General features: G+C 47.9%; 1 protein-coding gene across 2 annotated transcripts in view; it reads right to left on the reverse strand.

The window, feature by feature from the left end:
• Positions 1-26707, reverse strand: part of BCAR3 (BCAR3 adaptor protein, NSP family member) — a 106990-nt gene that overhangs the window by 19286 nt on the left and 60997 nt on the right. For both annotated transcript variants that reach the window (XM_087820601.1, XM_016197167.2), the window contains 4 exons: positions 9845-9973; positions 7187-7629; positions 4101-4204; positions 2361-3016 (listed from right to left, as the gene is read on the reverse strand). In XM_087820601.1, coding sequence (XP_087676727.1) covers positions 2361-3016; positions 4101-4204; positions 7187-7629; positions 9845-9973 — 1332 coding nt within the window. The remainder of the gene's footprint in view (positions 1-2360; positions 3017-4100; positions 4205-7186; positions 7630-9844; positions 9974-26707) is intronic.

Here is a 26707-nt window from a genome sequence, read left to right on the forward strand (position 1 = left end):
GAGGGGTGGGGGGGGGGAGTAGGGCCTCACCAGGACCAAATGCAGAGAGAAACAGAACAAGGAAGGGGGGGGGGGCTGCTCGTTCCTTCTGCTGCGAACAGTCTCAGGATCTAGTTTCATGGCTGCCAAGGTGGGGAGAAGGTTCTAGACCTTCCTGCTGCGAGTGCTCGGCATCTCACCGCCAACAGGGCCCCCAAGCCCTGCCTGAGGCCACGAGGATTCATTTCCTCCCGGGAATCAGGCTGTTCTGCGAACCCAGACCCGTTTCCACAAGGAGCTTCCTTTCTGGAGAACCCGGACAGGTTCCTGCTGGCTCAGAGCAGGGCCCAGTGCGAGTTACTTACTAGAACAGGAACCCCAAATCCTCGTACTGTCCAAACAGGTTTAGCTCGCTTTAAGGTGAGTGAGAATTTGACCTGGCAAATTATCTGACCATTTGTGAGCACTGCCCAAGGACACTCAGCCAACTGTGGAAACAGCCCTGTTCTTCCTGAGCAGCTGCCTTCCTGGCTCTCTTCTCAGGGCCCCAACACAAACACCCCCCCCCACCCCCACACACACACCCTTCCTCCCCTCTCCTCTCCCAGGCCTGGCAATGAGGTTGACTGAGGGATGCCTCTGTCCTGTTTTCAGAAAGGCATTTGTCACCCCAGAACAGCCAGGCAGGGGAGGCTTCTGCCCGCCATGTGAGCCCTCAATCAACTAGGAACTCCCTGGGGAAGGGGCTGCTCAGAGACTAGATTTCCTGCCATGATTTATGACCTAGGAAATTTATTTTGGAAAACCCAGTTCCTACATAAGTCCTGACCTTTGAAGCTAATTGACTTCACGGAGCTACAAATGAAAAAGGGCTTTAAACCTCACAAAGGCCTTATCTGTTGCTCAAATGCAGGGATCTGTCTCTTAATACTAAGGAGCAGGCTGAGTCCACCCCAGCCTGAGACACCTGCTTTCTAGAAATCTCTCTGAAGAATGAGCCTGTTTTGGGGCCACCTATGAACAAAAGACACCCATATCTAAAAGAAATGCTTCCAATAAAAGATGATGATGAGCCCAGCCGGCGTGGCTCAGTAGTTGAGAGTCGACCCATGAACCAGGAGGTCACGGTTCGATTCCTGCTCAGGGCACATGCCTGAGTTTTGGGCTCGGTCCCCAGCAGGGGGCATGCAGGAGGCAGCAGATCGATGTTTCTCTCTCATCATTCATGTTTCTGTCTTTCTATCCCTCTCCCTTCCTCTCTCTGAAATCAATAAAAACATATTTTTAAAAAATGATGATGATGTAAACATATATTTATCTAGTCACACGGAAAGACAGTCATAATATGTTGTTTGATGAGAGACTTGGGTTTGGAATAGTATGTAGAGAGGGTGCCATTTTTGTGGTAAATGACCAGACCTGCATGCAATTATTTACATGTCTCTGCTTGCAGAGTAAATGTTAGCAAAGGCGGTGACTAGAAAACTGCATTTTGTGTTAATTTTTTTCCGTTTCCCCTAATCTGTATTTTATAATTTTTCTAAATTACTGTACACTTTATAATTATAATTTAAAAATTATAACTGTATTTTACAATTTTTCTAAATTGAGCAAGTATTACTTATTTTAAAAAATCAAGGTAACTTTATGCCTGGCTGGCGTAGCTTAGTGGTTGAGTGTCGACCCATGAACCAGGAGGTCACGGTTCAATTCCCAGTCAGGGCACATGCCTGAGTTTCCAGCTCGGTCCCCAGTAGGGGGCGTGCAGGAGGCAGCTGATCAATGATTCTCTCTCATCATTGATGTTTCTATCTCTCTCTCCCTCTCCCTTCCTCTCTCTGAAATCAATAAGCTTCCTATTAGATTAAAAAAAAAAATCATGGTAACTTTAAACTGCTTATTTATCCCAAAGGCCATTTCAGTAACAATAAATATATAATGTGTGCATGTATATATAAAATAAAAATAACCAACGTCCTGCTACTCCAGAAACTACATTTTCATCTACAATCTACTTTCCTTTGGACTTGACTTCATCAGTTCAGGCAGGGTTGAGGCCAGGGGACAATTTTAAAATCAGCACCAGCTGGGAGGACTCTTCAGCAGCTCCAGACACCAGCCAGGGCTGGGGGCAGGAGGCACGGCCCTGGGAAGCAGCCTGCCATCCCTGTGTCCAAGGTGAATTTTACAAGCTTCCTACCTGGGCAAAGGTTATCCTGGCCTGTGGCTCACGCCCCTAAAATAAATCCCCACGCTCGGGTAATCTTCAGACTTTTCCTATGAGCAAAGCACTTAAAAGGTAAGGTGGAATGAAGCGCAGACAGATCCTCCTTCCAAACTTTCGAAAGCCAGCACAATATCCCACCCAGCCAGGCACCTACCTTGCAGTCCACGCTCAGCATGTGCTGGGCGATGACCTTGGGGTCGTTGCTGGTGAACAGTTCCTTTGCACGCTTCAGCATCGCTGTTTCCAGGGGCTTGTTCTCAGGAGGAAGGAGCTTCGACTCAAAGTCATTGGGTCTGAACGAGGAGGCAGTCTCCAGGAGGGGCGTCACGAACTGGCCCTTGTCATCCTGCCCCTTGTCCATTTGCGCTGCTGCCGGTGGCTCCCAAGGCCTTGCCCTGTCGTCGTCATCGAGGATCAAGTAGTTGGTGCCAGAGTTCCGGGGACCCAGTGCCCCATTCTGCTTGGCCTTCAGCAGCTCCACATAGCTGTCCTGGGTGCAGATGGGCGGCTTCGCTCCCCTGTCACAGCCTGTGGCCAAGGCTGGGTTCAGTTCACAGTAGTTGGCCTCTGACTTGAGCCAGGTGGATGGAGATGGGGGAGCCTTGAGGAGGGGTGCCTTGCAGGGCTTGGGGGGTGGCTTTGGGCACAGTTGGCTGTCTGAGCCCCTCAGCGCCTCTCCTGCCCTGGCGTCCGAGGAGACCCTCCGAACCACTGCCGGGCTCAGGGTGGGCTCACTGCCCGTCCTGAAAACAGGTGAGTTTGGGCAGGGGCCTGTGTCCACACCTGAGGATTGAGGGGGCATCTTACAGCCTGTGGAGGATAGGACAGGGTCAGAAAAAGCTCAGCTGTATGGAGAACACACAACAAACAAAACTAGAGTGATGGCGCCCTAGCTCTCAATTCATGCCCTTGGGCACGGATTTTCACCCTCAAAGGATAAAGCTGTATGACCACCCATGCCCAGTCTAGAGAAGTCTAAGGCATTTTGAAGGCTAAGTTGGCCGGATCCCACAGTTCTGGGGGAATTTAAATCCCACTGACTGCTGACAGCTGGGCTGCAATGTCATTTTATAGTTATAGAAAGTTAGGACAGTCAGAGTAGGAAAATACACTGAGTCTGGAGCAGTGAGTAATTTAATCTTGCCTAAGAAACACAAGTCTCTAGCCACACAGCATAAAGGGCCCTGAGTCACTCTCAGGGCGAGGGTGGATCTCAGCCAGCTCTCAGGGAGAGCTAGAGACACATAGGGAAGAGGGGGAAAGCCGTTGCAACAATCCACATAGTAGTTCAAGGGACATTAGGAACTCACCTTGTGGTCCCAAGGAAGGTCAGGTATAAAAATAATGAAAAACAACCTCATGGCTACTAATATAATTGCTCACTTGGTTTCCCCACATCCCACACCTTCTCACCCTTCTGGCAGTGAAAGAACGGAGAGGAAGAGGGGTGTCTGGACAGCTGCTCCACCAGGAGCCCCAGGATCTACCCGCCCACCCTCTGTCCTGGGAGCGGACTACAAGGTAGGCTCGTTTGTCATGAAGACCACTCGTCAGCGAATGGGCTTAGAATCAGAAAACCTGAGTTCAAATGCTGGCTTAGCCACTTACCTGATAGACACCTATGGGCAAGTTACTTAACCTCTGTGCCTCAGTTTCCTCAGCCTCGAAAAGAGAATAATCAGGCCCACCCTGGAAACTTGTTATGAGGCTTAAAAGCCAGCACGTAAAGCATCCAGCTCCGTGATTTGCATCTGGATATACTCCTACAAACCTCAGGCAGGCATAGAGCCCTATGTCTTTCCCAAAGTAGGTGATCAGACAGAGCAGAAAAAACAGCCTGAAGGAAATCAGGGGAGCACTGCCACACTCCTCCCCCAAATCCCCAGTGACCTACCAATCGGCAGGTAGCTCTCCGACTGGTGGGCTTTGAGGGATAAGGCTCTTCGGTCCTGCATGTGATCCAGGCAGGCGGGCTGGCTGCCGCTCTTCTCTTTATTTCTGAAGCAAAAGACAAGTGGGGAAGAAACCTATCATTAAGTCAGAAAGCCTTTAGGCAACACCATAGAAAGATTGCTCAGGAGGAGAGCTACTGCATACCCTAACAGTCCAGGAATGTCTGCTGGTGGGGAACATTGCTGATGGGGGCGATTATGACATGACTGTGCCGTGGGCTCCATCCCCACATCCCCACCACCCATACAGTGAAGTCCTAGGATGCCTCCTCTGAGCCTTTCCAACCAGTTGATCAGATCAGGGTAAAGGTCTCAGAATATTCTCAGGAAAATCTGACACACTGAAGTGTGCAGTTTTAACAGAGCCTGAAATTACTAACAGACCCGGGAGGAATGATTTGTTTAAATACCTAGGACATAACAGTGTCACAGTTTCCATTTCAGTGCAAATCTCAGGTCCCCCAAGTAATCCACAGGACCACCTGGGGGCTGTCACACCCACCCTCCTGCATGTACTGGGGACCCACAGCCAGCCTCACCCCTGCTGAGCTGGGTAAAGGGAGGGGTGTGGTCACCTGTGATCACCAGGTGGCAGCTGGGAAGCACAGAGCACAGCCACACAGAGAAAAGGGGGGCTATAACTACAACACAATCAGCTGGCATTCCTCTGTCCTCTGCCCGTTCAGACAGGAATTTCTCTAATTAGCACGGAGGAACAGAATCTCTCTTTTGCTAGAAGAGAAAGCACTGTACCAAGTTATAATGAACTTTTATCGGCCCTCCCACAAGCTTATGTTACAGAAATCGCAGTTTTTTTCCTACCTTTGCAAGCACCAAAGAAAAAAAAACAAACCAAATTAAAAAAAACAAAAAACACCCCCAACTGCCAGCAACAGGAATTCCAGCAACCCCTCAGAGATAAGGCAGGGCAGAGGGCAAATTCCACAAGGCAATGGCTTCTGAAAAGTGATACTGAGGCAGTGATCACCTGGAGCAGTGACTCCACGGGCCAGAACACCGAGCTGGAAGGCAGCCTGGCGCAGAGCGCACCTTTGCCCAGGCCGGCTGCCCGCCAGCCAACCGGCGGGCCCAGAGTCAGGGCCAGGGCAGGAGCCACGGAAGCGGGAAGGTGGGCAGGGCGCCGGGCCATCACTGACGTCGAGCCTACCCCACCCCCACGTTCAGACATTTCTGGGCCTGCCGCCTGTGCCCAGAGGTGGCAAAGCTTCGGGAGCTCAGCTTTCAAAGGGCAATCAGAGCAGGTGCTCTCTTAGGCCTGTCCCATTCACTTAGAGACTTTCTCAGTCTTTCTTTCATTTCTTATCTTAAAAAAGTAATTATATTTAATCTGGGTCCCTGAAGGCAGACCAGGAGGCCCTCCTCCCAGCACCACACTCAGCAGGGCTTCTGTGTGTTGACAAGTACGCTCTGGCCCTGTCATGACAGTAACTCCCTGTTTATCCGCTGAGCAGCCAACCCCAACTCCCAAAAGAAACAAAAAAAGTGTACCCAACCCTTTTACATTTTAAGGGATCTCAAGTCCAATCTTATTACTATGGGGAGGAGAATTTCTAAATGGCGTAGATAAAAGTTCTTCCTCCCTGCCCTGGCTGGGTGGCTTAATTGGTTGGAGCGTTGTCACATACACCAAAAGGGTTGAGGGTTCAATTCTGGGTCAGGGCACATACCTAGGTTTCGGGTTTGGTCCCGGGGTGGTGCGCGTACGGGAGGCAACCAATCGAGGTTTCTCTCTCACATGGATGTCTGTCTGTCTGTCTGTCTGTCTTTCTCTCTTTCTCTCCCTCTCTCTCCCCCTTCTTCTCTCTCTAAAATCAATAAAAACATATCCTCGGGTGAGGATTTTAAAAAGAAGTTCTTCCTCCCTTCCTGCAACTGCCCTCAGTCTTACATTCTACTGCCCTCCAGAAATAATAATTATGATTATTAACACTTACCTAGCAGTTATTATGTGCCAGCACTGTTCTAAGCACTTTGCATATCGTAACTCATTTAACCTTCACAAGCCCTGTCTTTCCAGATGAAGTGAGCCCAGAGCAGGCAAGTAGCCTGCCCAGGGTTGATCAGGTGAGTGGTGGACCAGCATTCGTGTCCAGGAGAGGGGTGGGGTGGGGGGGTACAGCCAGACACTGACTAACATCTACTGGAGCTTCCCAGTAGCACAGCTGTAATTTATATTATTCAGAATCCTGTATTTTTTTTTTTTTTTTTTTTCAGAATCCTGTATTTTACTTCTGAATTTTTGCATTCTAGAAATTCGTGTATATGACATGTCCTCCTGGTCCAGAAAGAAAACCCGTAAGTAGAATAAAACACGTTGCCCTTCTCCACCTTCCCCATCCTGGGAAGCCTGGCTACTGCACCTCCCGACTCTCCCTCTACTCTGCCGCAGAGCCTGAACCTCCACACCTCATTAACCTCAGCTCTTCAGGTCCCCCAGCTCTTCTCTCTCCTCACCCCTCTTGCACATCACTGTTTGGTTCCATTCTTAGGACATCTTGTTCACCATGCGTGTCTTTGAGGCTCCCTCGAACCCCTTACCTGGGACTAGGGCCTCCACAATCTGGCCAGGGCCATCCCTAAACCTGCCCTGCCCCCCCACTTCATGGACCCCTTGCTCTAGCCCCATCACTTACTCCCTCCAAGCAACTCTTGCCCTCTCTAGCTCTACCCTTATGCTCACGCTGAGCCCCCCCTGGAACACTCCCCTTTGCAGCATCTATTCAAATGTGCCCTAGCTTTCAGACCAGCTGGACGCCTACCTCCTCCACAAAATCTCTCCTGACCAAGCCCCTGCCTCAGCAACCGCATCATTTATCTTTGGCACCAACTCCACTGGGAACTGATCAAGCACTGCCTCGTGACAGCTATTCCAGTAACACTTGGCGTCTGATTAACGTCTTTTATTGTTCCTATCCCAGGGTGAGCTCCTTGTCTGCCTAACTAAGCCTGGACTCGTCCAGAGCGCCCCTCCGTGGTCCCGACCCCACCCGAGGGGGCCCTGACCCACCTGAGGAGGTTTCCTCTGGGCAAGCTCGGCTCCCGGGCCTGGACACTGCCCGTGGTGAGGCTCAGCCTCTTGGCCACGTCTGGCCTTCCCTCCACGAGGCTGCCCTCGCGGGCCAGGCCAGGGGAGGTGCCGTAGCGCTCCTCCAGACACCGCAGGGGCACCGTCCTGTTGATGGGCTGGAAGATGATGGCCCCGCTCTGCTGGGAGATGGGCCGGCGGTTGCCCACGTAGCAGCGCACCAGGCCGGGGATGGAGTCGAAGCTCTCGGTCTCGAACTGGTACTGCACGCGGCTGTAGGCCTCGCTGAGCCGAAGCACCGTCCGCTGGATCTTGAAGTGCTGAGCGAGGTTCTTCCACTGACAGGTCAGCACGAAGTTTCCGGGGCTGGACAGAGAGTCTCGGACCAGGAAGTCACCGTCTCGCTGCATGAGGTTTTCTGACACCTTGGGGACAAAACGGTGAGTGAGCGGCAGGAAAGGCAAGCTGCCATTCCTTTCACAAGCTGTGTTTCTCCCCCTCTTCTTTGGGCCAGCAGAAGACAATGCCATTTTGTCTCTGCTTCCTCAGTTGTCTCTTGACTTTTTCAAATGTCTAATTCTTAGAAGACCCGCTCATTCATTAAGTACCACTTGCTGGCCACCCAGTCTGTGCCAAGCGCCGCTGTAGGCACTGGATCTATAGCAGCGAATGACGGAGACTGGAGTCCCCACTGCAGGGAGCTTGAATTCTGAGTGGAGAGCTTCTATTTCAGTGAGGATGAACAGACAACGGGTAAGGTATGTCAGATGCTGTAAAGTGAAGGAAAAAGTAAACCAGGAGGTAAGAATTGCTTGGGAGGGGATAAGGGGATGAGTGGTCAGGAGAGTGTCGTAAGAGGGCATTTTTGCATACCTCAAGAAAATAAGAAATAAGACAGTTTGTGTGTGATGGGCATGATCCCCCCTGCCAACAATTCTGAGCATACTGATTCCTCGCTGGGACAAAGCTGGGCCAAGATCCCAATCTCACCAAGTAAGCGGGAGGGTTGTGCATTTGCATACATAATATATGCAAAGCACAAGTATAGAGAAACACAGAGTTCATCAAAAATCATTAACTCTGAGGATGCTGATGTGTCTAGTAAAAGGAGAATGTAAACTGTGGTGCAGCATGATTATTCCCATAGCCAGGCCGCGTGGGCTTGCATCTGGCTCTGCTGTGTGGCTTCGGACAAGTTACATAATCTCTCTGTGGCTCAGTTACATGATCTGTAAGAGAGGGATAATGTGATCTATAGAGCAGCTGTAAAGATTTAAAGGAGTAAAGTGTTAGCTATAACTGTCATTATTATTGTTACAGTGTTCAGTTATATAACCTGGAGTGATTTAGAGCTGAAAATTTACACTCATGGCAAGTGCAGGACGAATTTTATGATCATGATAAAGAGAAGGATGGCGGTGATGGTCACAGATTTTATAAACTTTGACAATTTTTCCAGGCCATTCCAACATTTGATCAGTTAGCTTAGAACAGTATGGTTACTCCAAAATTGCATCTTTGCCTTAAAAACATTTCTTTTCACCGAAAAATTCCATTTCTTGGAATTGAGCCTGAGGAAATAATTATAATTGTGAACATAGTAGTTTTCTTGAAGGATGCTGGTCAGCATGGCCGATAACGGTGCATGAGTACAAAGGACAGACAGACAACACAGAACGGCACAGAAGAATATCTGATAGCTGGAGAAGAGTCTCAGGGTATGTCATTAAATGGAGAAAGTGAGCTTCCAAAAAGTGTATGTGGTATGATCTCATACGTGATTTAGAAAAGCCTGGGAGGGTTTATATCAAACTGGTCACAGTGGTTATCTCCAGGAGGGAGGATTACGGGTAAGAGTGTAATTTTCTTCCTTTTTGGCTCCCTGTATTTTTTATAATCAAATTAAAAAATTTTTTTAAAAAAGAAAAAGTTAGAATAAGGATTATTTCTTTGATAATGTTGAGAAATCTGCTACATTAAAAAAGAAAAAATTCATGACATGATGTCCTCCCCTCTCTCCCCCCTTTCCTATAGTGTTGTCCTGGATAAATGACTGGCCAGGTCAGGGTATAATAAAAGCCCAAGGAAAATTCTGCATCTGAATTCTGCACTTAATTTATTTTTCAACTTCTATTATTATTAAACAAACAAAACCCCCACCAGGGCACAGGGGACAATGTTGCTCTTGCTCTGTGCCACCTGTCTCAATGATATCCTTCTCCTTATCTGAAATTAAGCCACTGCCTTAGAAAGGAAGCAGGCTCCAAAGGGCATGAGGCTGCAGGCAGCCAGCCAATAGTTCAATCAGCCGAACCACAGCCCGGCCTTGTACCTCTCAGGTACCACCCTGCGGCGGCTGCCTTCTGCCTGCTCTGTGTTTGCAGACCACAGAACACCTGCTCTTTACTTGTCCACTTACTGGGCGGGTGGAAGTGTACTTTGGTTTTCTGACCTTAGCTTTTTCCAAGGTGTCCTTAGAAGTAGGCCTAAGTTACGTTACCGTAGGCCACATTATAGTACTTGTTTTTGGCTAAACTGGGACTCACTCCCACATGGCCTTGGTGCATGATCCCGCAGGGCCATCGATTTGGGCGGTGTCTGGGAACAGCGGGTGTGTGCTGGCAGGGAGGAGACAGGTACCTGTCGGGGGATGCGGCCGTGGTACCAGGCGTGGCTGCGCAGGTCCTCGCTGCTCAGCAGCAGCTCCTCCTCCAGCTCCTTCTTCAGCCTCTCGGGGGTTCTGTCCATGACGTGCCTCTCCTTGGAGAACTGCAACACAGTGTCAACAGTGACCTCGCACCCTGCCCACGCCTGCCAGGCCAGCTGGCGATGACTGCCCGCCTTACGGTTGGCTGCTCTGCTGATCAAACCAGTATATGCCCAAAGCCCGGTCCAGGTAGGGGAACCTGGATAATGATTACAATTAGCTGTGACCTTTCATTTCTCTGGCTGTAAGTGTGTAGTAAAAATTTCACCTGCATATGGGGATTGTGATAGGAGAGCTGGTCAACCTGTTCCTTTTATCAGTCTACTCAGGTAGCAGTTAAAAACATGGGGAGCTGGGCAGGGGCGCCAGAGAGGGATGTGCGGGCATGAGGCCCCAGGGGAGCTTCCCTGTCCTCCCTCAGTTCTGTCCTGGGAACCGAAACCAGGAAGGACAGCAGCCCCCAGCTGGCAAACTCCAGGCCAGGAATGGAGTCAGCCTTTAGAAACATTTAGAGCAACTGGACAGCGTAATTTTATGTTTCTTGAGTCTAATAATAGACGTCTAAGTTTATTGTTTTATGTCTTTTTAATTTCGTTTTTCTAATATTTTATTTTTAAGACAGATTGGAAGTTGAAACTTTAAACCAAAACAGACCACTGGTCTTTCACCTCAGATAGATGGAGACTCTGATCTAGGTCATGGCCCGGGGGTCAGTGCAGGAGGTCTGGGTGGGCAACACTGGCTCCTGGTTTAATTTAGAAACCACACCCACTTAACGACATTAAAACTGAACTTGGACACCTGCCGGGTTCCCAGCAAAACCAGGCTCAGGGACGGCTGGCTGAAGGTCATGGGAGCAGGAAAAGGCTGTGTCCTTGTGTTCTCCCAATTTCCCCTACATGGCCTCAAAAGCCCTAAGGAGCCACGAAGCTATCCTTATCACACTGCTCTGTCCCTTAGCAGGGAGAGAGCCCCAGATCCTTCACCAAAGAACAAGAAAACAGGATTTCACAGCTGGATTCTTGTCCCGAGTCTTTCTGGGCATGTTGGGCCATGAAGGCACTGGCCAAGAATGACTCAGGGGCCACTTTCAAGGTGGGGCTCTGGCTTACTAATTGTTTACTTCTCCCTCCTCTTCCCATCATTGTTCTTTTCATAGTGTAGGCACTCGGGAGGGTTGGATAAGCTGAATTCATATCAGAGAGGCAGATGCTGGCTGCCAGAGATGCCCGCAGGAGTTAGCAGTGATGTTTGACACTGTCTGCTCCGAGCATTAATTATGGACAGGTGCTTCTGAAGACAGTTCACTGGAAAGACTTGAGTGTAGAATGTAGATTGTCAACTTGGCCTCATTTACTGTTCATTTATTGTCTGCTTGTTCCCACTAGATATTAAGTTTCACAAGAGCAAAAACCCGAGTTCCTTCTTCCCAGCTGCCCTCCAGCAATGCCTGAATATATTAGGCACTCTGTGCTCACCAAGTGAACAAATACCCCAAGACGAGAAGCCTCTATGACTTTTCTTAGTTATGAAGATCCTCCTCTTCTCTCTCCAATTATTTGAAGCCCTATTTTAGCTGGGCATGTTGACACATAGCTAACGGATGACATCTTCAATCTCTCTCACAGGGAAATGTGGATGACTAAGTTCTGGCCAAGGAAGGGTCAATTGCAGTGTTGATGGGATTTCTCAGCTGAGACTTGGTGGCTGGAGCTGTAACACCATCCTGGACCATGAGGAGGAAGCCACACGCTAGGGGAGCACAAGGCATGAAATAGCCTGGGTCCCTTACAACAGTCGGGGTCAACATCCCAGCCCTGGACTGCCCGCCTCCAGGTCTTCCATGTGATCTTGTCTTGGTTAAGCCTGTTATTTTGGGTGTTCCTGTCACTGGCAGCTGAACTAAATCCCAAGGCTACTGTGACCCTGGCCCCTATTTAGCACCCTGACAGTCTGTATGCCCTGCCTAAATCCCTCCTGCTCCGTCCTGGGCCCACCCACCTCTCCTTGGTCAGAACTCTGAAAATGTAGAGATCAGCAGAGCCTATGCTCTATGTAACCCTCTGGTTAAAATATACTCTCACGAATTTCTCTGTCTTCTCCTTCCTCCCTGCTACCCAACATCCAGACCACTTCTCACCAACTCACCCAACGCTTTCTTTCTCAGCATCTCTCATAAACAGTAAGGTTTTTTTTGTGGGTGTTTTGTTTTGTTTTTTTTAGCATTTTACATGCAACAATCTTTTGCTCCAGGTTTTGAGATAATGCTGTTTTATACTTGCTACCAAAAATATAAAATCAGCTATCTTATTACTTCTGTCCTAACTTCTTAGAGGAAAATCCACATTATTGTTTGACCCTGTAGACGGGACACTAAAGGGGAGTATGCAGAGAGGAGAGAAATGGAGACCAGGAAGACTGACCCTCCCAAATAATTCAGGAGGGAAGACCAGGCTTCAAAAAATATACCCTTAAGCTCTTGCATAAACTGTGAAGACTTAAGAGGTTACACAATTGCTCAACTTGTATTTGAAAGGGGGAGGAGGACAGGGAGGGAGGGAGGGAGGGAGGGAGGGAGGGAGGGAGGGAGGGAGGGAGGGAGGGAGACAGGTCCAGAGCTCAGAGCAATTGCAAAGAGCTCACCATTTCCAGCCAGCGAGGGCTGTTCTACCACATTAAAACGTGCTGGGCTGGCTGCTGGGAGCGTCTGCCTCAGCAGATGATGTGGGTCCTTTCATACAACTGCAGAAGGCAATTCAAAAGTCACCCACGGTGGTCACTCTCATCACTAAACAGCGGTTCTTTTGGGGATGGATGCCTGCTAGAATTCACTTACTGTTTTAATCACATATATCAGTGCAACTGGTATCATTTTCCCCAGTGCCTATAGTTTAGGAGACTGACCTTTCCAACTATGATTTTGCTGCTATAGATAAGAACTCTGAAAGGGTGCCAAATCCCATGGTTGGTGAGGGGCGACAATACACTGTACAAGAAAATTTGACAAAATGTACCCACTTGTATGTTTGAGAGCATTGTGATTGATATTTGTGCTGCTTGGGGACCAGGAATGAGATTCCTGCTTCATGGAATAGGTCACATGCATCTGTGACACTTGGTAGAATTCTGTTGGTTCCCCCAAACAGCCGAACTTTTGCTAACAGTGCCCCATTCCACTTACCCACTGCCCTCTGGAAGAAATGTGAATTTTTCCCAGAGATGCAGCCATTTCAGTCATGGCCCAGGCTAGTTTGAGGTCTTTTGGACCACGACGTGAATTCCAGCAATTTGAAGGAACACAATAGTACCTCTGCTCTCGTGGTCAGACATGGTTTTGTGCATCCCTGTGGTCATCCGTGTCCTCTGAACTTCTGACTCTACTCATGCCAAAGACTCTTCCCTCCCTGCCTTAGACTACATCCTGGGGCAAGGGTAGGAGAGAGGTTTGCACTCACATAATATTCACATGCATTGTTATTTTATGCATGGCCCAGGGTTAAGTAGGAGGAGCAGCTTCCAATATTGGGAAACTACAGAGGACACAAGCACATCATGCAGATCCGGCCTGGTTCCCACAGCCTTTCCTCCCAGCTCGCATTTCCCCCCTTTCACACTGGTTTCTGCAGACAGCTTCTGGATTCCATGTGCCTCAGAGGCGGGCTGGATCCAAATGATTCTCAATTCCTCTGTCAGCACAGGACGTCGGCAGGGGACAGCGGGCATCTGGGACAGAGGGCATCGTGACGCCCAGAGCATATCTAATACAGCTGTGCTCCCTCAGAAAGTTCACACCGACTGGACCTGTAACTCTCACTGGCCCTTTGGAGTTTATGTTCTTCAACTACCAGACCAAGAGAGACAGCGAGAAAACTCACCAAGAATCGACCTTCCACGCAAATGCTATACAAGCTAATGACCACATTATAGTAACACAACTTTTCTCCAAATTCTCTATCTGCCCCCAAATTTGAGTGTCATTCCTAGATGGCAAGTCTGATTCCTTGTTTCAGAGCTTCTCATCTTGAGGGGAGAGGGTGACCGGAGACGGGTGGGTTTCACTGCACCAGCACAGGCTCCACCCTACACAGCCGCTGATGCACAACCTCTGGTGGGAGGGAAGCTGCTGGGCTTTGGATCAAGGGCATTCTGCCCCCCAGGTCTTGCCAGGCTCACTCAGGGACCAAATTCACCCACGGTAACCATGAGTGAAAGATGCAGGCAAGACCCATATCTTCTACTCCAAGGCTTGCCTGAATCTAATCCACCAGAAATTTGGGAGTGATTCTTTTGGGGTGGGGTGTAAGAAAAGGTGCCACGTATATAAATTAATAAGCATACCTCAAGCAGGAAAGAGAAGAGAGGGAGGGAGGGTAACTATTGTATCATGGTTACCCACTCACATGGCCCCCAGTAGCTTCGGGCTGATGAGAAAGGTAAACTGGTAACTGGGGTAAATGTGGATGAGGCGCACACTTGTCACATTAAATTGAAGGTTAAAAAATTCTTAAGTTGCTATAATTGTTGCTTTTCATGGCAATCTGAGTCTAGCTACACCTTTCCTATTGCTGGCATTTTAAAAACCCTGATGGCAACAGATGCAACAGCACAGTGCTTAAGAGCATGGCCAGCCCGTCCCTTCTACCCACAGGCCACTGAGTGGCTGAGTGACTGGACAAATGAGTTTACCTTTCTGTGAAGCCTCAGGCTCCTGGTCTGCAAAATGGGCATAATACTATGTGCTGAGATGTTACTAAGGATGAAATGGATCCGTCTGTAAAGCGCTTAGAACATACCCTGGCATGTGGTCAGCACTGACTGTTAATGTTATTATGGACTCGTATCAGACTGCTGCTCCCGGGTCATGCACGTGAACAGCTCATGTTCCAGGTGTTTAAGGTCTGATGCATGGAGGCGTAGGGGGCTCTGCTGGAAGGAAGCAGTTCAGGACAGCAGCCTGGCACTTGTATCAGTGCTCGCTGGCTGCCTTGCAGAGGTTTCCTCAATCCTTTCAAGAAACCTTGCTTCCCGCCTGTCCTAGTACCTCTGGTCCAGTTACAAGGCCAGGACCGGTCCTGGCTTGCTGAGGTTGGCTGGCTCAAAAAATCATGCATCTCTCTCTGAATCTGGAATGAACATCTCTGCAGCCCCACAGGGCCCCCAGCAAGTCTGGTCTTGACAGGCCGGAATAGCTGGAGTCCAGGAGATGGTTGGGAAAGACATTCTGGAGGCTCAGAGCCAACTCCAGGAACGTGCTGGGAACTTCGATTAACATGGAAACCCACATTTCAACAGTTCTTGAGGAAGAAAAGGCTGCTCCAGCCTGAAGAAGTGGAGCGCGGGATCTCAGCTCACAAGGGCTGCGTGACATGAGAGCCTACATTTCAAATCAGGCACAACAATGGGGCCCGAACTCATAGGAGGTCAGTGCGCCCGAGTCCTGGATGAGGGAGGGTGTGTGCACAGCATCTGTGAGAAAGCCCAGAGGAGGCTGCAGGCACTCATCTGCATGTGGGAGACAGTTGAGAGGATTAGAAAAAGATGGCATCTGCATTATAATTAATATTGATTTTACTCTGAGTCTCCAGTTCCCACAGAATTTTAAATCCTGCAAATCACCAGCAAAGACCCTGTCCTCAGGCCCAGGAGTTGCGGAGGGTGGGGGTATGGGGGGGCAGTAAGGAGGTGGGGGGGTGAGAGAAAGGCAGTGGGTGGAGGCACCAATCACAACTAAGCAATTTGCCAGCCATTGGGCCACCAGCAGGGGATGACAGCCCTGATCCCTACCCTCACAGAGAGCATGTCTGAGAAGACCACACACAGAGGAACAGTTTAACAATCCCTGAGATCTGGAAACACACTGCCTGGAGCCTATCCCTGTCCCTCCAGCTCTACAGCCTAAGCAACTCACTTCTTTGTTGTCTTGATTTCTCTTGTGTCAGAACAGGAAAAGTCCCTGTGGCCCCAGGTGGGGTGGGGAGGAGGAAGGAGAGGATGGGGAATCAGGGTTGGCCTTTGAGGATAAAACTTGAGAACAAGAAGGGTATTTGACACCTTTGAGGTCTGAGTAGTTGGGCTTCATTGGATGGAGGTTCTGGTTGGCAAAGAGAGGGTTGAAGCATGCAGAAATACGACAATGGGTGCGTGCATATATGTGCGTGTAACATATATATGTGTGTGTGTATATATATATATATATATATATATATATATATATGTCACCCTTCCTACCCCCAGGAGAGCTCCATACATTCTCCAAGCCTGTGATTCAGGTACCACCTTCCTGGCCATGACTGGTTAATCCAGGTAAGAGCCCCTGACTCAAGCTGCTCCAGCCAGAGCTCATTCTGGGGTTTTTCTAAGTGGAACTGAGTGAAGAGCACTCCACCACTCTGCTGACAATGTCACGAGACTTGAGCTATGGAGGTTGCTTCCCCTCACGTTTCCTGCCAGGTGGATCAGAGTGTGCTGAGAGAAAGAAATCGGCCTGCCAAGAGAAGGGGCGAGAGATGGGGTGTCTACGGCATGCACATGGCTAAGCTCCAGCTCATTACGTCAACCAGTAAATTCCCCTGGTCACCTAAGCTGGTCTGCACTGGACTCCTGTCACTTGTGACCAAAGAAGGAAGACAGGGGTTGGACAGGGGGCCCTGATACTGCAGGCCAAGGGTTAGACGTTCACACTCCAGGGTCCTGGAAATCTCGGCCTGGTTATCAGGTGGCCACTTCAAAAGTTATATAAATGTCTAATCACTGTGTTGTACACCTGAAACTAACATAACATTGCATGTCAACTGTAACTGAAAAACAATTTTTTACAGGAAAAAGAAAAATCTCTGTCCAGGAAGGCAACAGATACAAAAAAGATGCCTTTAGACAGATCGATCTCACTGCAGTGAGCAGAATGGACTGGACGGAGGTGGGGCTGCACACACAAGGCCGGGTCAGAGTCTTTGAAATGTGCTGCTGATGAAATCTCCACCTTCAGTCCTTCTGGGTTGGTGTCGAGGTAGGAATATTTACCAGAATCCATTTCAGAGCTCAGATGTCAATATGGACGAATGGAACCCATCTTCTCTGCAAAGCCTGTTCTTCCCTCTTTCCCGGTCATTGTAGCCAACTCTGCCCTCATTACCCAAACTAGAATCCTCAAAATTGGCTTCCACTGATCAAGAAATTCCTGCTTCTGATACCATTGTAATTAACTAGCTATTAATAACAGGAAAGGAGCAAAGGGAAGGCCAGACATTATAGGCATGTTCCCTGCAAAACATTAGGGGAAAGGGACTGGACAAAGGGAAGACAGACGTATGCCCAGTAAAGCTGGGACGACATAGGGAAGGTACTTGCCTGTCGATCACACCCAGGGACAGAGATGGTTGGCCGGACTGAAGTCCAGACTGGGGAATGGGGAGAGAAGAGGGAATGAGAAGGCAGGCCAGGGCCTTGAAGACCACAATAAATTAGCTGGATTTTATCTCAGTGAGCAGGGAAACCTACCAAACGACTCTACGCAGTGGGGCAATATGGTCGCTGGGCACTAGCTCTTTGAGGACAGAGACCATGTCTTTGGCTCCCAGAGACTAGCCTGGTGCCTGGCACACAGCAGGTGCCCAGTAAACACATATTGACCAGACCCAAGCTTGCCCTCTCACCCTCCATATGGCAGCTTCCTTGTCACTGGGTGGGGAGAAGGTTGGTCAAGAACGGGTGACCTTGGCTAACTTTCTAGACTTCTCTTGTTTCATTCTGCACCTCGGGTTAGCAGTTCCCACATCTTAGGACTCCTGACCTAATGCACAGAGAGCACCTGGCAGGCAGTCGGCACTCACTTGCAACAATGTGGAATTTGTGCCCCCTTTCAAAGATGACTCCCAGCCACAAAAATTGCTTCACTAAAACTTTTTTAGAGCTTATAAATTCCATCAGAAGATTTTAGAGATCTCTGGCCTTTGATAATTTAGTTCTGACGGGATAAAAAAACTGGAAGTTGGAACAACCAATTTCTACTTAGGCATAGGTTTGTTTATTCTGTTCATTTCAGTTCAAACTCAGTAGTTCTTGGGGTTTTGAGTAGCACTAAATGGTTCCATCTGCCCAGGGTGACGATGACCACCTGTGAGAAGGCACCTTCCCTGGGTGGCAAGCACTTTGCATGCATCCATCTCAGTATTAGCAAGTACGTGTGGTTATAGTTAGCTCCAGCTGACTCATACGCCCCCAGCGCACAGGTGACAGAGTGGGAGTGCAAGAAAGTTTCACGTCTTGCACAGGCTGAGAGGTCCTAGTATGGAGACTAGGTGTCCTTCAGGGCCTTGGACTCTTAGTCAATAAGTGTTTTTTTCTTAATTAAAAATTTTTTTTTCCAATTACAGTTGAATTCAATATAATTTAATATTAGTTTCAGGTATACAGCACAGTGGCTAGGCCTTTATATAATTTATGAAGTGTTCTAATACATCTAGTACCTATCTGATACCATACATAGTTATTACATATTACTAACTATATTTCCTATGCTGTATTCTACATCCCTACGACTATTTTGTAACTACCAATTTGAACTTCTTAATCCCTTCACCTTTTTCACCCAGGTCCCACGATAAGTTTTTTTTTGGTGAATTAAAAACATTTTTTTTCTAGTCAGTCTATGACCAAGGTTGGCAATGCATCTCCTTGAAATAAAAATGGGGAAGGGAATGTGTGCATGGGGAGGGGAGGGGGCTCCTGGGCTATTCTTTCCTAGTTAGGAGTGCTGGGGCACAATACCCAGAATGCCACTGGCTCTCAAACAAGAGCTTCTTTCTTCTGCCCCGGACCCGCTTATCAACTGAGGGAGAGGCCAGCAACAGTCCAGGCCTCTCATCATGTTGTACCAAACAACTCCACAGGCCACATTTTTTAAGAAATCTCATCCAGAAATTATGATCACAAACAAAGTTGTAAGTTTGCCTGGCGTTCTGGATCATCATGAAGAACTGCTCTAATTTCAGACGTAAGCCCCTGTTGGCTGCGGAGCTGGTGCGAAACCCCTCGGGGTTGTGCTGTAAACGGCTGGCAGGTGGCCCAAGCCTGGGCAAGGCAAGAATCCAGAAAGAGAGACCCTCATCTCAACCCACTGAACCCTGGCAAGACCTGTGACGATGCAAAGCCTGCTTCAATGCAGTTCCTAATACATGTTGTAAACATATGAAGAAAAAACACCCTTTCGATAACCATTATACAAAGCATTCTGAAACTTTGCTAGAGTTGCTTTGTCTAAGATGGTCTTGCAAGTAAATGTGCCTAAAACCGAGATTCTTTGGAGATTTCAGAAACTTGGCCCCTTTGAAGCCTTGCCCTGTGCTGAATCTCAAGCAGTGGACCAGGGCATAAAGATTCCAAAGTATATCAAGGGCTTTGAGAGCTCCAATTGGTATTTTTTAACCTTGAAAACTTGCATAAATTGATCGTGAACCCCAGAATAAATACATCTCAATGACTTCAGCCACTCTTAACCCTGCTCACAGGCTGAAAAATAAAAATCCAGTTCTCCACGAATTTTAAGTCCAGCAACTTTTAGCACAAACCCTTGCATATTTTAATCTGAAGTCGCATGGAAGGAAAGGGGATGTCATTTGTGGCAAACCTATGGCCTTGAAATGAAACAATTCATATATTGTCACCTTCTATGTACACTCTCTGACTTCATGGCTTGCCTAAAATATTTTATTAAAATACAAAGGTAAATGAAATAAGGCTTGAATTTACTAACCCAACTTTTCCCACTGGGGTGCTAGGCTAGGCAAATACAGTTTCTTAGGCTAATAACTCTGCTGAGAGCCAAAGCCTTCACTTAAATAAACAATTAGCTTTTTAAATAAAAGATCAAAGAGAAAAAAATGTTAAATCCCAATTTTCTCTCTCCTATTTAGTAGACAAAAGAACAAATGGCAGGAGCAATTGGGCACTTCAGCCTGGCCCAACCCAGCGATGGTCACAGGGTGGCCTGGGGCCCCAGGATGAGTACAGCACAGTGCTAGTACCTTCACTACATTGAAGGAGGTGCCCTTCACACATGGCCTTCAAAAATTTGCTTATTGATTACAAGAGTTGCTTGACAGATGGCAATAGAGTGTCTTAAGGAAAGGGATCCTTATTCAAATTCACACAAAGACACTGAGTGCCAGCAGGGAGAGGACCTAAGGGTGTCCCTGGGGCCTCTTTGCCTTTTAGGTGTTGGGCTCTTGACAAATGGGGACCACTGGTCTCACCTGGGTCCCTTGCCTCGAGCCAGCTCCTTTCAATCCTTACATTAAAGCTCAGCGCAGCGGCCTTTGTAGGCAGCTTCCTGACTCACACGTACTTCACCCTGTTGGCAGAAGTTCTGCAGAAATAATCAGGAGGCCAATTTTAATCAAGAGCTTGACAGTCGCTAGAACACTATGCCTCTGATTAAGCTCAAGGACTTACTGAGAACCCGCTGTGCACTTGGCCCCTTGGGCTAGATCTGAGGGGGGTGCAGTCATGGGGAGAAAGAGTCCATGGCCTGACAGGGTGACAGCCTCTTTGAGGAGACGAGACATCTGGAGAGAACGTAGAGCAATCAACCTCAAGCAGGTCTGCTAGTTCTCGGCGTTCTTTCTCCACCTTATCGAGGGCAGCAAGCATTTCTGGTCCCATTGGAGAAAGGAATCAGTAGCAAAGAGATTTCATAAAATCACACTAAGTTTTAGCTTTCTGAAACACTTCAACTGATTTGATGTTAATGTTTAAATGCCTTGATGATGTAAACTTCTCTTTTTCCAAATCCTAGAAAGAATCTCATCTTCAGCAAAGATCTGCAGATGGGTTTCAGTGCCATTTGTCACATTATAATTAAACCCGTGCCATTCACCACACTTTACACCAGATTCTCACTCCAGTGCCACTAAAAACTGGTTTGCAATTTGCTGTTATATTAAGATGCTTCATCTTCCTACTATATATGATTTTTCTTTCACAGACAAATGATGGCACAGGGGCCATCAGACCCTGGCGCAGACAGGAAAATGCCATCGGAACCCTAGAGAGCCCAAATCCAAGAAATTTCATTTCATTATGAAACCTTATCAAAGGCTTATCAAAAGAGGCTCAGAGATCATGAATGGGAAATATGAAGAGGATATCTATGGAACACCTTGCTTATCAAGGTTCTCACAAATTCCCATTAAAATGCAGCTCTCTGTGCCCTGGCCAGTGTGGCTCAGTGGTTAGAGCATCGGCCTGCTTAGAGAAGGGTCACAGGTTCGATTCCTGGTCAAGGGCACCTACCTGGGTTGCGGGTTACTAACCTCCCAGCCCCCAGTCAGGGCTCGTGCAGGAGGCAACTAGTTGATGTGTCTCCCTCACATCAATGCTTCTCTCTCTCTCTCCCTCCTTCCTTCCCTTTTACTCTCTCTGAAAAGCAGTGGTAAAAAAAAGATCCTCAGGTGAGGATTAAAAAAAGAAAGAAAGAAAGAAAAAAAGAAAAAAAATTCAGCTCTCCATGTGTGTAATTGAAAAAGACTAATTTAATTTTAATTTGTGCAGACTGGAGTCTGAAAGCACCCTCCAAGCAGGCAGCAGTAACTTCATCCCCCATGCTAACCTAATTACATCAGTCACTCAGATCAGTACCCACTTTTCCCTTTGATGTCAAATTCCTGTTGCCTTTTATCCCCAGACCTCTGGGCAAGGTCTCCTCTATACCTCCCCATCCTGTAGGATCATAAGCTATTGCTTTTGAAGCTCAGTTCTATTTGGATGGAACACCAAAGGACTGAAAATTATTTTTCACTGAGGGAGACTGATTTCGTTCTGAAAACTGCTAGAGGAAATCTAAGTTTGACAGAATGCAGTGCGCCCAACACCAAAGTGGCTTCTTCCCTTCACAAAGGCTTCCCACGTGGGGGAGAATCTGCTCAGGGCACTCATTACACCGTAAGACCTCTCCCCACCCCCACCTGGCCCCAGTGGGGTTGCCTTCACGTTCCTTACCCTCTTGACAAAGCAGTATTTACCCCTGGGCTCCCTCAGTGCTTAGCTCCAAGGGTAACAGATAAACTGAAACACGATGACATTTTCAATAGGCCGTTTGTTAACATCTGGCCGTGCTGAGAGCTGTGGCGGGTACCTTCCCTTTCGATCCAATTAAATGATGACTTCCTGGAGCAGCCCGCAGAGGAGCAGCGTCCAAATCATCCCCATGAGGCCGCCCCGCGTTCTGATTCCTCCCCGCGCGATATCGGATGCACTGCACTTAAGTTGAAGGCCGAAGGTCACTGGTTCCACTAAAAGGTTTATTGGGCTGGTGAAACAAAGGGTTTCAAGCAAAAGCTAAGTACAAGTTTGACCAATGAAAACCCCTTCTAAACCTCTTTGCTCCCTCCAACCATGTCCTCGAGTGACTTCCGATAATACCTCTCTCTCTTACAGGGCTGGCACGCAGGCTAAATGAGACAATGCAAGTGAAATATTAATCACTGGGTCTGTCGGTAAGATTCCATTCAGCAATAGCAGTGCTTTGTTAACATCTATGGAGAAGGAAAAGACAGAGATGGCCCTGGCTGAGGCAGGCCTGAAGACAGGGGTCTAAAGGCCAGCTGACCAAAGCTCAGAACGCTAGGAGGTCCAAACCAGAAATCTTTCCCACTGGTAATTTTACCTGGTTAAGTCAACATCTTAATTCAAAGTATGAGTCATTTGATATGTATTCACCAAGACAGATGCCCTATTTGCCCTTCAATGAGAATATCAGAAAATCAAAATCAACTTAGTTCATCCTATTCCTAACTCACCTCGAATGAATGAGGCACTACTCAATAAACACAATGCATGTGGCTGAAAGACAGCAGGGGATGTAATTGGAAGAAAAAAATGAGATATGCACAACACAGAGGGGAAAATCCAAAGATTCAGAAAGCCTTCCAGCACGGGGTACGGAATAAATGACTTTCCAAATTCTTTCTCACCAAAATAGTACCATGACTAATAACTGGCTCAGAAATCTGCTTTGGGACAAAGTGCATCATATGTCAGGGCTAAGCACATAGTAGATTCTCAGTAAAAAAAAAAGAAAAAAGAAAAAAAAAAGGCTCATCATAGCTCTGGTCGGGTGGCTCAGCTGGTTAGAGCATCGTCAGTACACCAAAAGGTTGTGGGTTTGATTTCCAGTCAGGGCACATTCCTAGGTTGCTGGTTCAATCCCCTATTGGGGCAGGCAGGGGAGGCAACTGATAGATGTTTCTCTCTCACATCTATGTTTCTCTTTCTCCCCTCCCCCCTTCCTCTCTTTCTAAAATCAATAAAAACATCCTCAAGTTAGGATTAAAAGAAAAAAGATTCGTCACAAGATGGGTTTTGGCTAAGCACCAACTCTACCACTTCCAATGCACAACTCACATGTAATTTTAAAGGTATATTTCTTCCAGAGGAGTTAAAAACGTTTGCAACCTCATATCTCATTTAACAAGCTTTTTTAAAAACCACAAACACCATGATACATGTCATGGGCAGAAACACAGAAACATCAACTGGACTTAGAGGGACAAGGCACCCAGCACAATACAACCCACACTCATGATCTGTACCCTGTCCCTGGAGTTAAATAGGTAGCAAGAATATTTATATCTCACAAGAGAAAACACGACCAAGACCCTGAATTTTCATGATTTGCTCAGAATTATTGAGCAAGGGATTGACTGACATCAGAATCCAAGTCTCCCAGAGTATGTGAAAAATTGGAAAATTTAGGCTATACAGAAAAGACTTAAAGGAAACATGAGGACAGTGTTGAAATATCTGAGGGTTTGAAGGGTGTTATTGTCCCAAGATGACAGGTCAAATATTCTTGGTTCAACTCCCTAGAGAAATGAATCCAGAATTCCTCCCCTCTTATTTCGAGGTACCCACTCACACCAACTAATCTGACATGCTCAAAATAAACATGCTCGTAATACAGAAGGGGAAAACATGCATCTGAAGGGCTGTTACATACATTTAACTGCAGAATATGGTGGACACTGCAGGTACATAGATTTTGACTCAATGCAAGGAGGGATCTTGTAGCAATTAGAGTTGTTTAAATGTGAGAATGTTTTGCCATAAGGGCATGTACACTCTCCATCTCTAGAAATGCCAAATAGAAAAGTAATGAAATGACCTCCTATGAAGATTTAGGATAGGGTGATCAGTTAGGAAGCGACCAAAGAATTCCAAGCAAGAGAAGGTGAGGCCTGAATTAGTATAGCATTGGTGGTAGAGACAGGGAACAAGAGGCACATGAGAGAAATGTTTAGGAGTAAAATCATGAAGACTTAGTAACTGATTAGACGTGCTGATGAATACACTGAAGAAGAGGCATGCAGCTCCTAGAGGGTGACTGGGCCCCCAGCCCCCAATCTGGAAGCACGAGAGGGAAGCAGGTTTGTGGAAGAAGATGTAGAGCCCGAGGTTCCTGTGGGCCATCTAGATGGAGTGGCTCACCAGGCTCTAGGATCTAGGTGCCATGGAAGGGAGCTGGATAGGAGACAGAGCTTGAGAATCCTCAATATAGAGCGGGTATCTTATCTCAACAGTCACCTAAGAGATGGATATAGAGGGTGTATGAGAAGAAAGCTAGGGGATGCTGGCTTTTAAAAGGTAGCCTAGAAAAAGAAATTAAAACAACAGGCATCTTAGTCCATTCGGGCTGCTGTAATAAAAATAGCATGGACTGGGTGGCTTGAACAACATATATTTCTCACATTTCTGGAGGCTGGGACATTTAAGATCAATGCACTGGTGGATTTAGTATCAGGTGAGAGTTTGCTTCCAGGTTCACAGATAGATCTCTTCTTGTTGTGTCCTTACATAGCAGAAGGGGCAAGAGAGCTCTTGGGGTCTCTTTTATTAGGGTATTAATCTCATTCATGACCTAATCACCTCCCGAAGAACCCACTTCCTAATACCATCACACTGGAGGTTAGAACTTCAACATATGAATCTGGGGGGAACACAAACATTCAGTCCATAACAAGAGGGTAGGACTGGTCAGGAAGGATTCAGGAGAACAGGTAGAACGTGGTGTCCTAGAGTTCCAGAGAGCAGACTTGCAGGAAGGAATGGCCAACAAAGTCAAGTGCAACAGAGACCTCCAATGAAATCGCATTGGACAGGATCCACTGGCCTTGGCAAGGTCACTGGTGGGGAAAAGGGGACTGAGCGGCCAGTGGAAATGAGTAAGCAGAGGCCGTGTTAATGAGCTTTGAGTGGAGGCAGACAGGGACCAGGAAGGAAGACATGGAATGAAGATTATTTTTAGATAGGGAAAGATTGGAGATGTTTATAAGCTAAGAGGAAAGTGGCGGTAGAGAGGGACAGCTGAAGACCCCTGAGGAGTCTTTGAGAAGAAGGAGGCCATGGGCACAGGTGGCAGGAGCCGCCTTGGTGAGGGAGAGGGACACTTCATCCTCGGAGGCTGGAGGAAGGAAGCAGGGATCACGGATATGGATATAGCTGTAGCTTGTGGGGGTGGGAGTGGGGATGGAAAAATATTACGCCTGATGGTCTCAACTGGTGCTGTGGAGTAAGAAACGATCTTATTATGAGTGTTAAAGAACACAGGGCTTAAAGAGAAGGCGGAGGGAGGGAAACAGAAGTGAGCTGAGCAAGAACAAGCAGAGCCGATGGGAAGCTTCAAGGACATGGACATGAGCTAGGGAGATGCTATCTACTCACCCTACACACAAAGGGACCAACCCCCAAATCCTCACCCACGTCCCATACAAACTGTTCTGTGCCCAGCACACAGCCCTGCACCTTCTGTTCCCCCGCCACCTCTCTGGTCTCATCTCCTTCCACTCCTCAACATCAGCCCATGCCCTTCTATCCCCTCACGCCTCTTCTACCTACTGTTCTCTTAGATGACGTTCAGTGACACCTCCAGGACATTCCCTGGCCCAGGACTGGGTGAACTCCCTCTGCCCGGGTCTCACAGTAGGCTGTGTACTCCTCCTACCTTTGCACCTACCAGGTACCTTGGAGAGAGCTGCCTGCATGGCCATCTCCTCCACTAAACATGGAATTGCTCCTTCAGGGCAGGAGTTTTCAGTCTCCCTAGCACTCAGCAGGCCCTCAATACACAAGCTGGATGGTGGGGTGGTGGCGGGGAATGAGCAGGTGAATTCCGAGTAGAGGCTGGCTCAGTGGACCCTCTAGTCCCATCTTACTAAGAATCTAGTTTTCCAACTTGTTGGTTCTTTGTGCATAACTTTGCCTTTGTAAAAGTACACACATATTAGAGTGGATACTGGGAGAGTTGTTCATACAAACTAGAAGACTGATCATAGCTCTTTCATAAGCCAGAAAAATAAGCTGTAACATTCTCATGATCAGAGCCAGATTCCTCGGCAGCTCCTGGGGCTGTGGACACACTGGAAAGGCAGATGAGGACAGAGACACGCAGTGGTGTCCAACCCCATGAGGCCCCTCTCCTCTCCCTTCTTCCCTCTCCCCTCTCCCTCTCTCCTCCTTCCCTCCAGGTCAGCCTGAGTCTCCTCTGCTGTCCTGGGGACATCCAAAATATGTATCAGCTAAAAGACTCAGAGCTGTTCTTGACAAGATCATTAAATGCAGCAACAACAGAGGTCCTCAGGGTGCTGCTGACCTCTCACAGGGAGGAGCAGGAAGACCCCTGTGGCCTGAGCTCTCCGACTCCCCAGCATCCCCAGCAGTGTCTGGCACAGGCCCACCTCTCCGCAGTCCTGGAGGTGCTAACAGAACTTTCCCAGGACCCCAGTCTCCTCTCTGCTTCCCACCCA

This window comes from Miniopterus natalensis, chromosome 9 (assembly GCF_054644295.1).
Source record: "Miniopterus natalensis isolate mMinNat1 chromosome 9, mMinNat1.hap1, whole genome shotgun sequence".
In the NCBI taxonomy this organism is placed as follows: Eukaryota; Metazoa; Chordata; class Mammalia; order Chiroptera; family Miniopteridae; genus Miniopterus; species Miniopterus natalensis.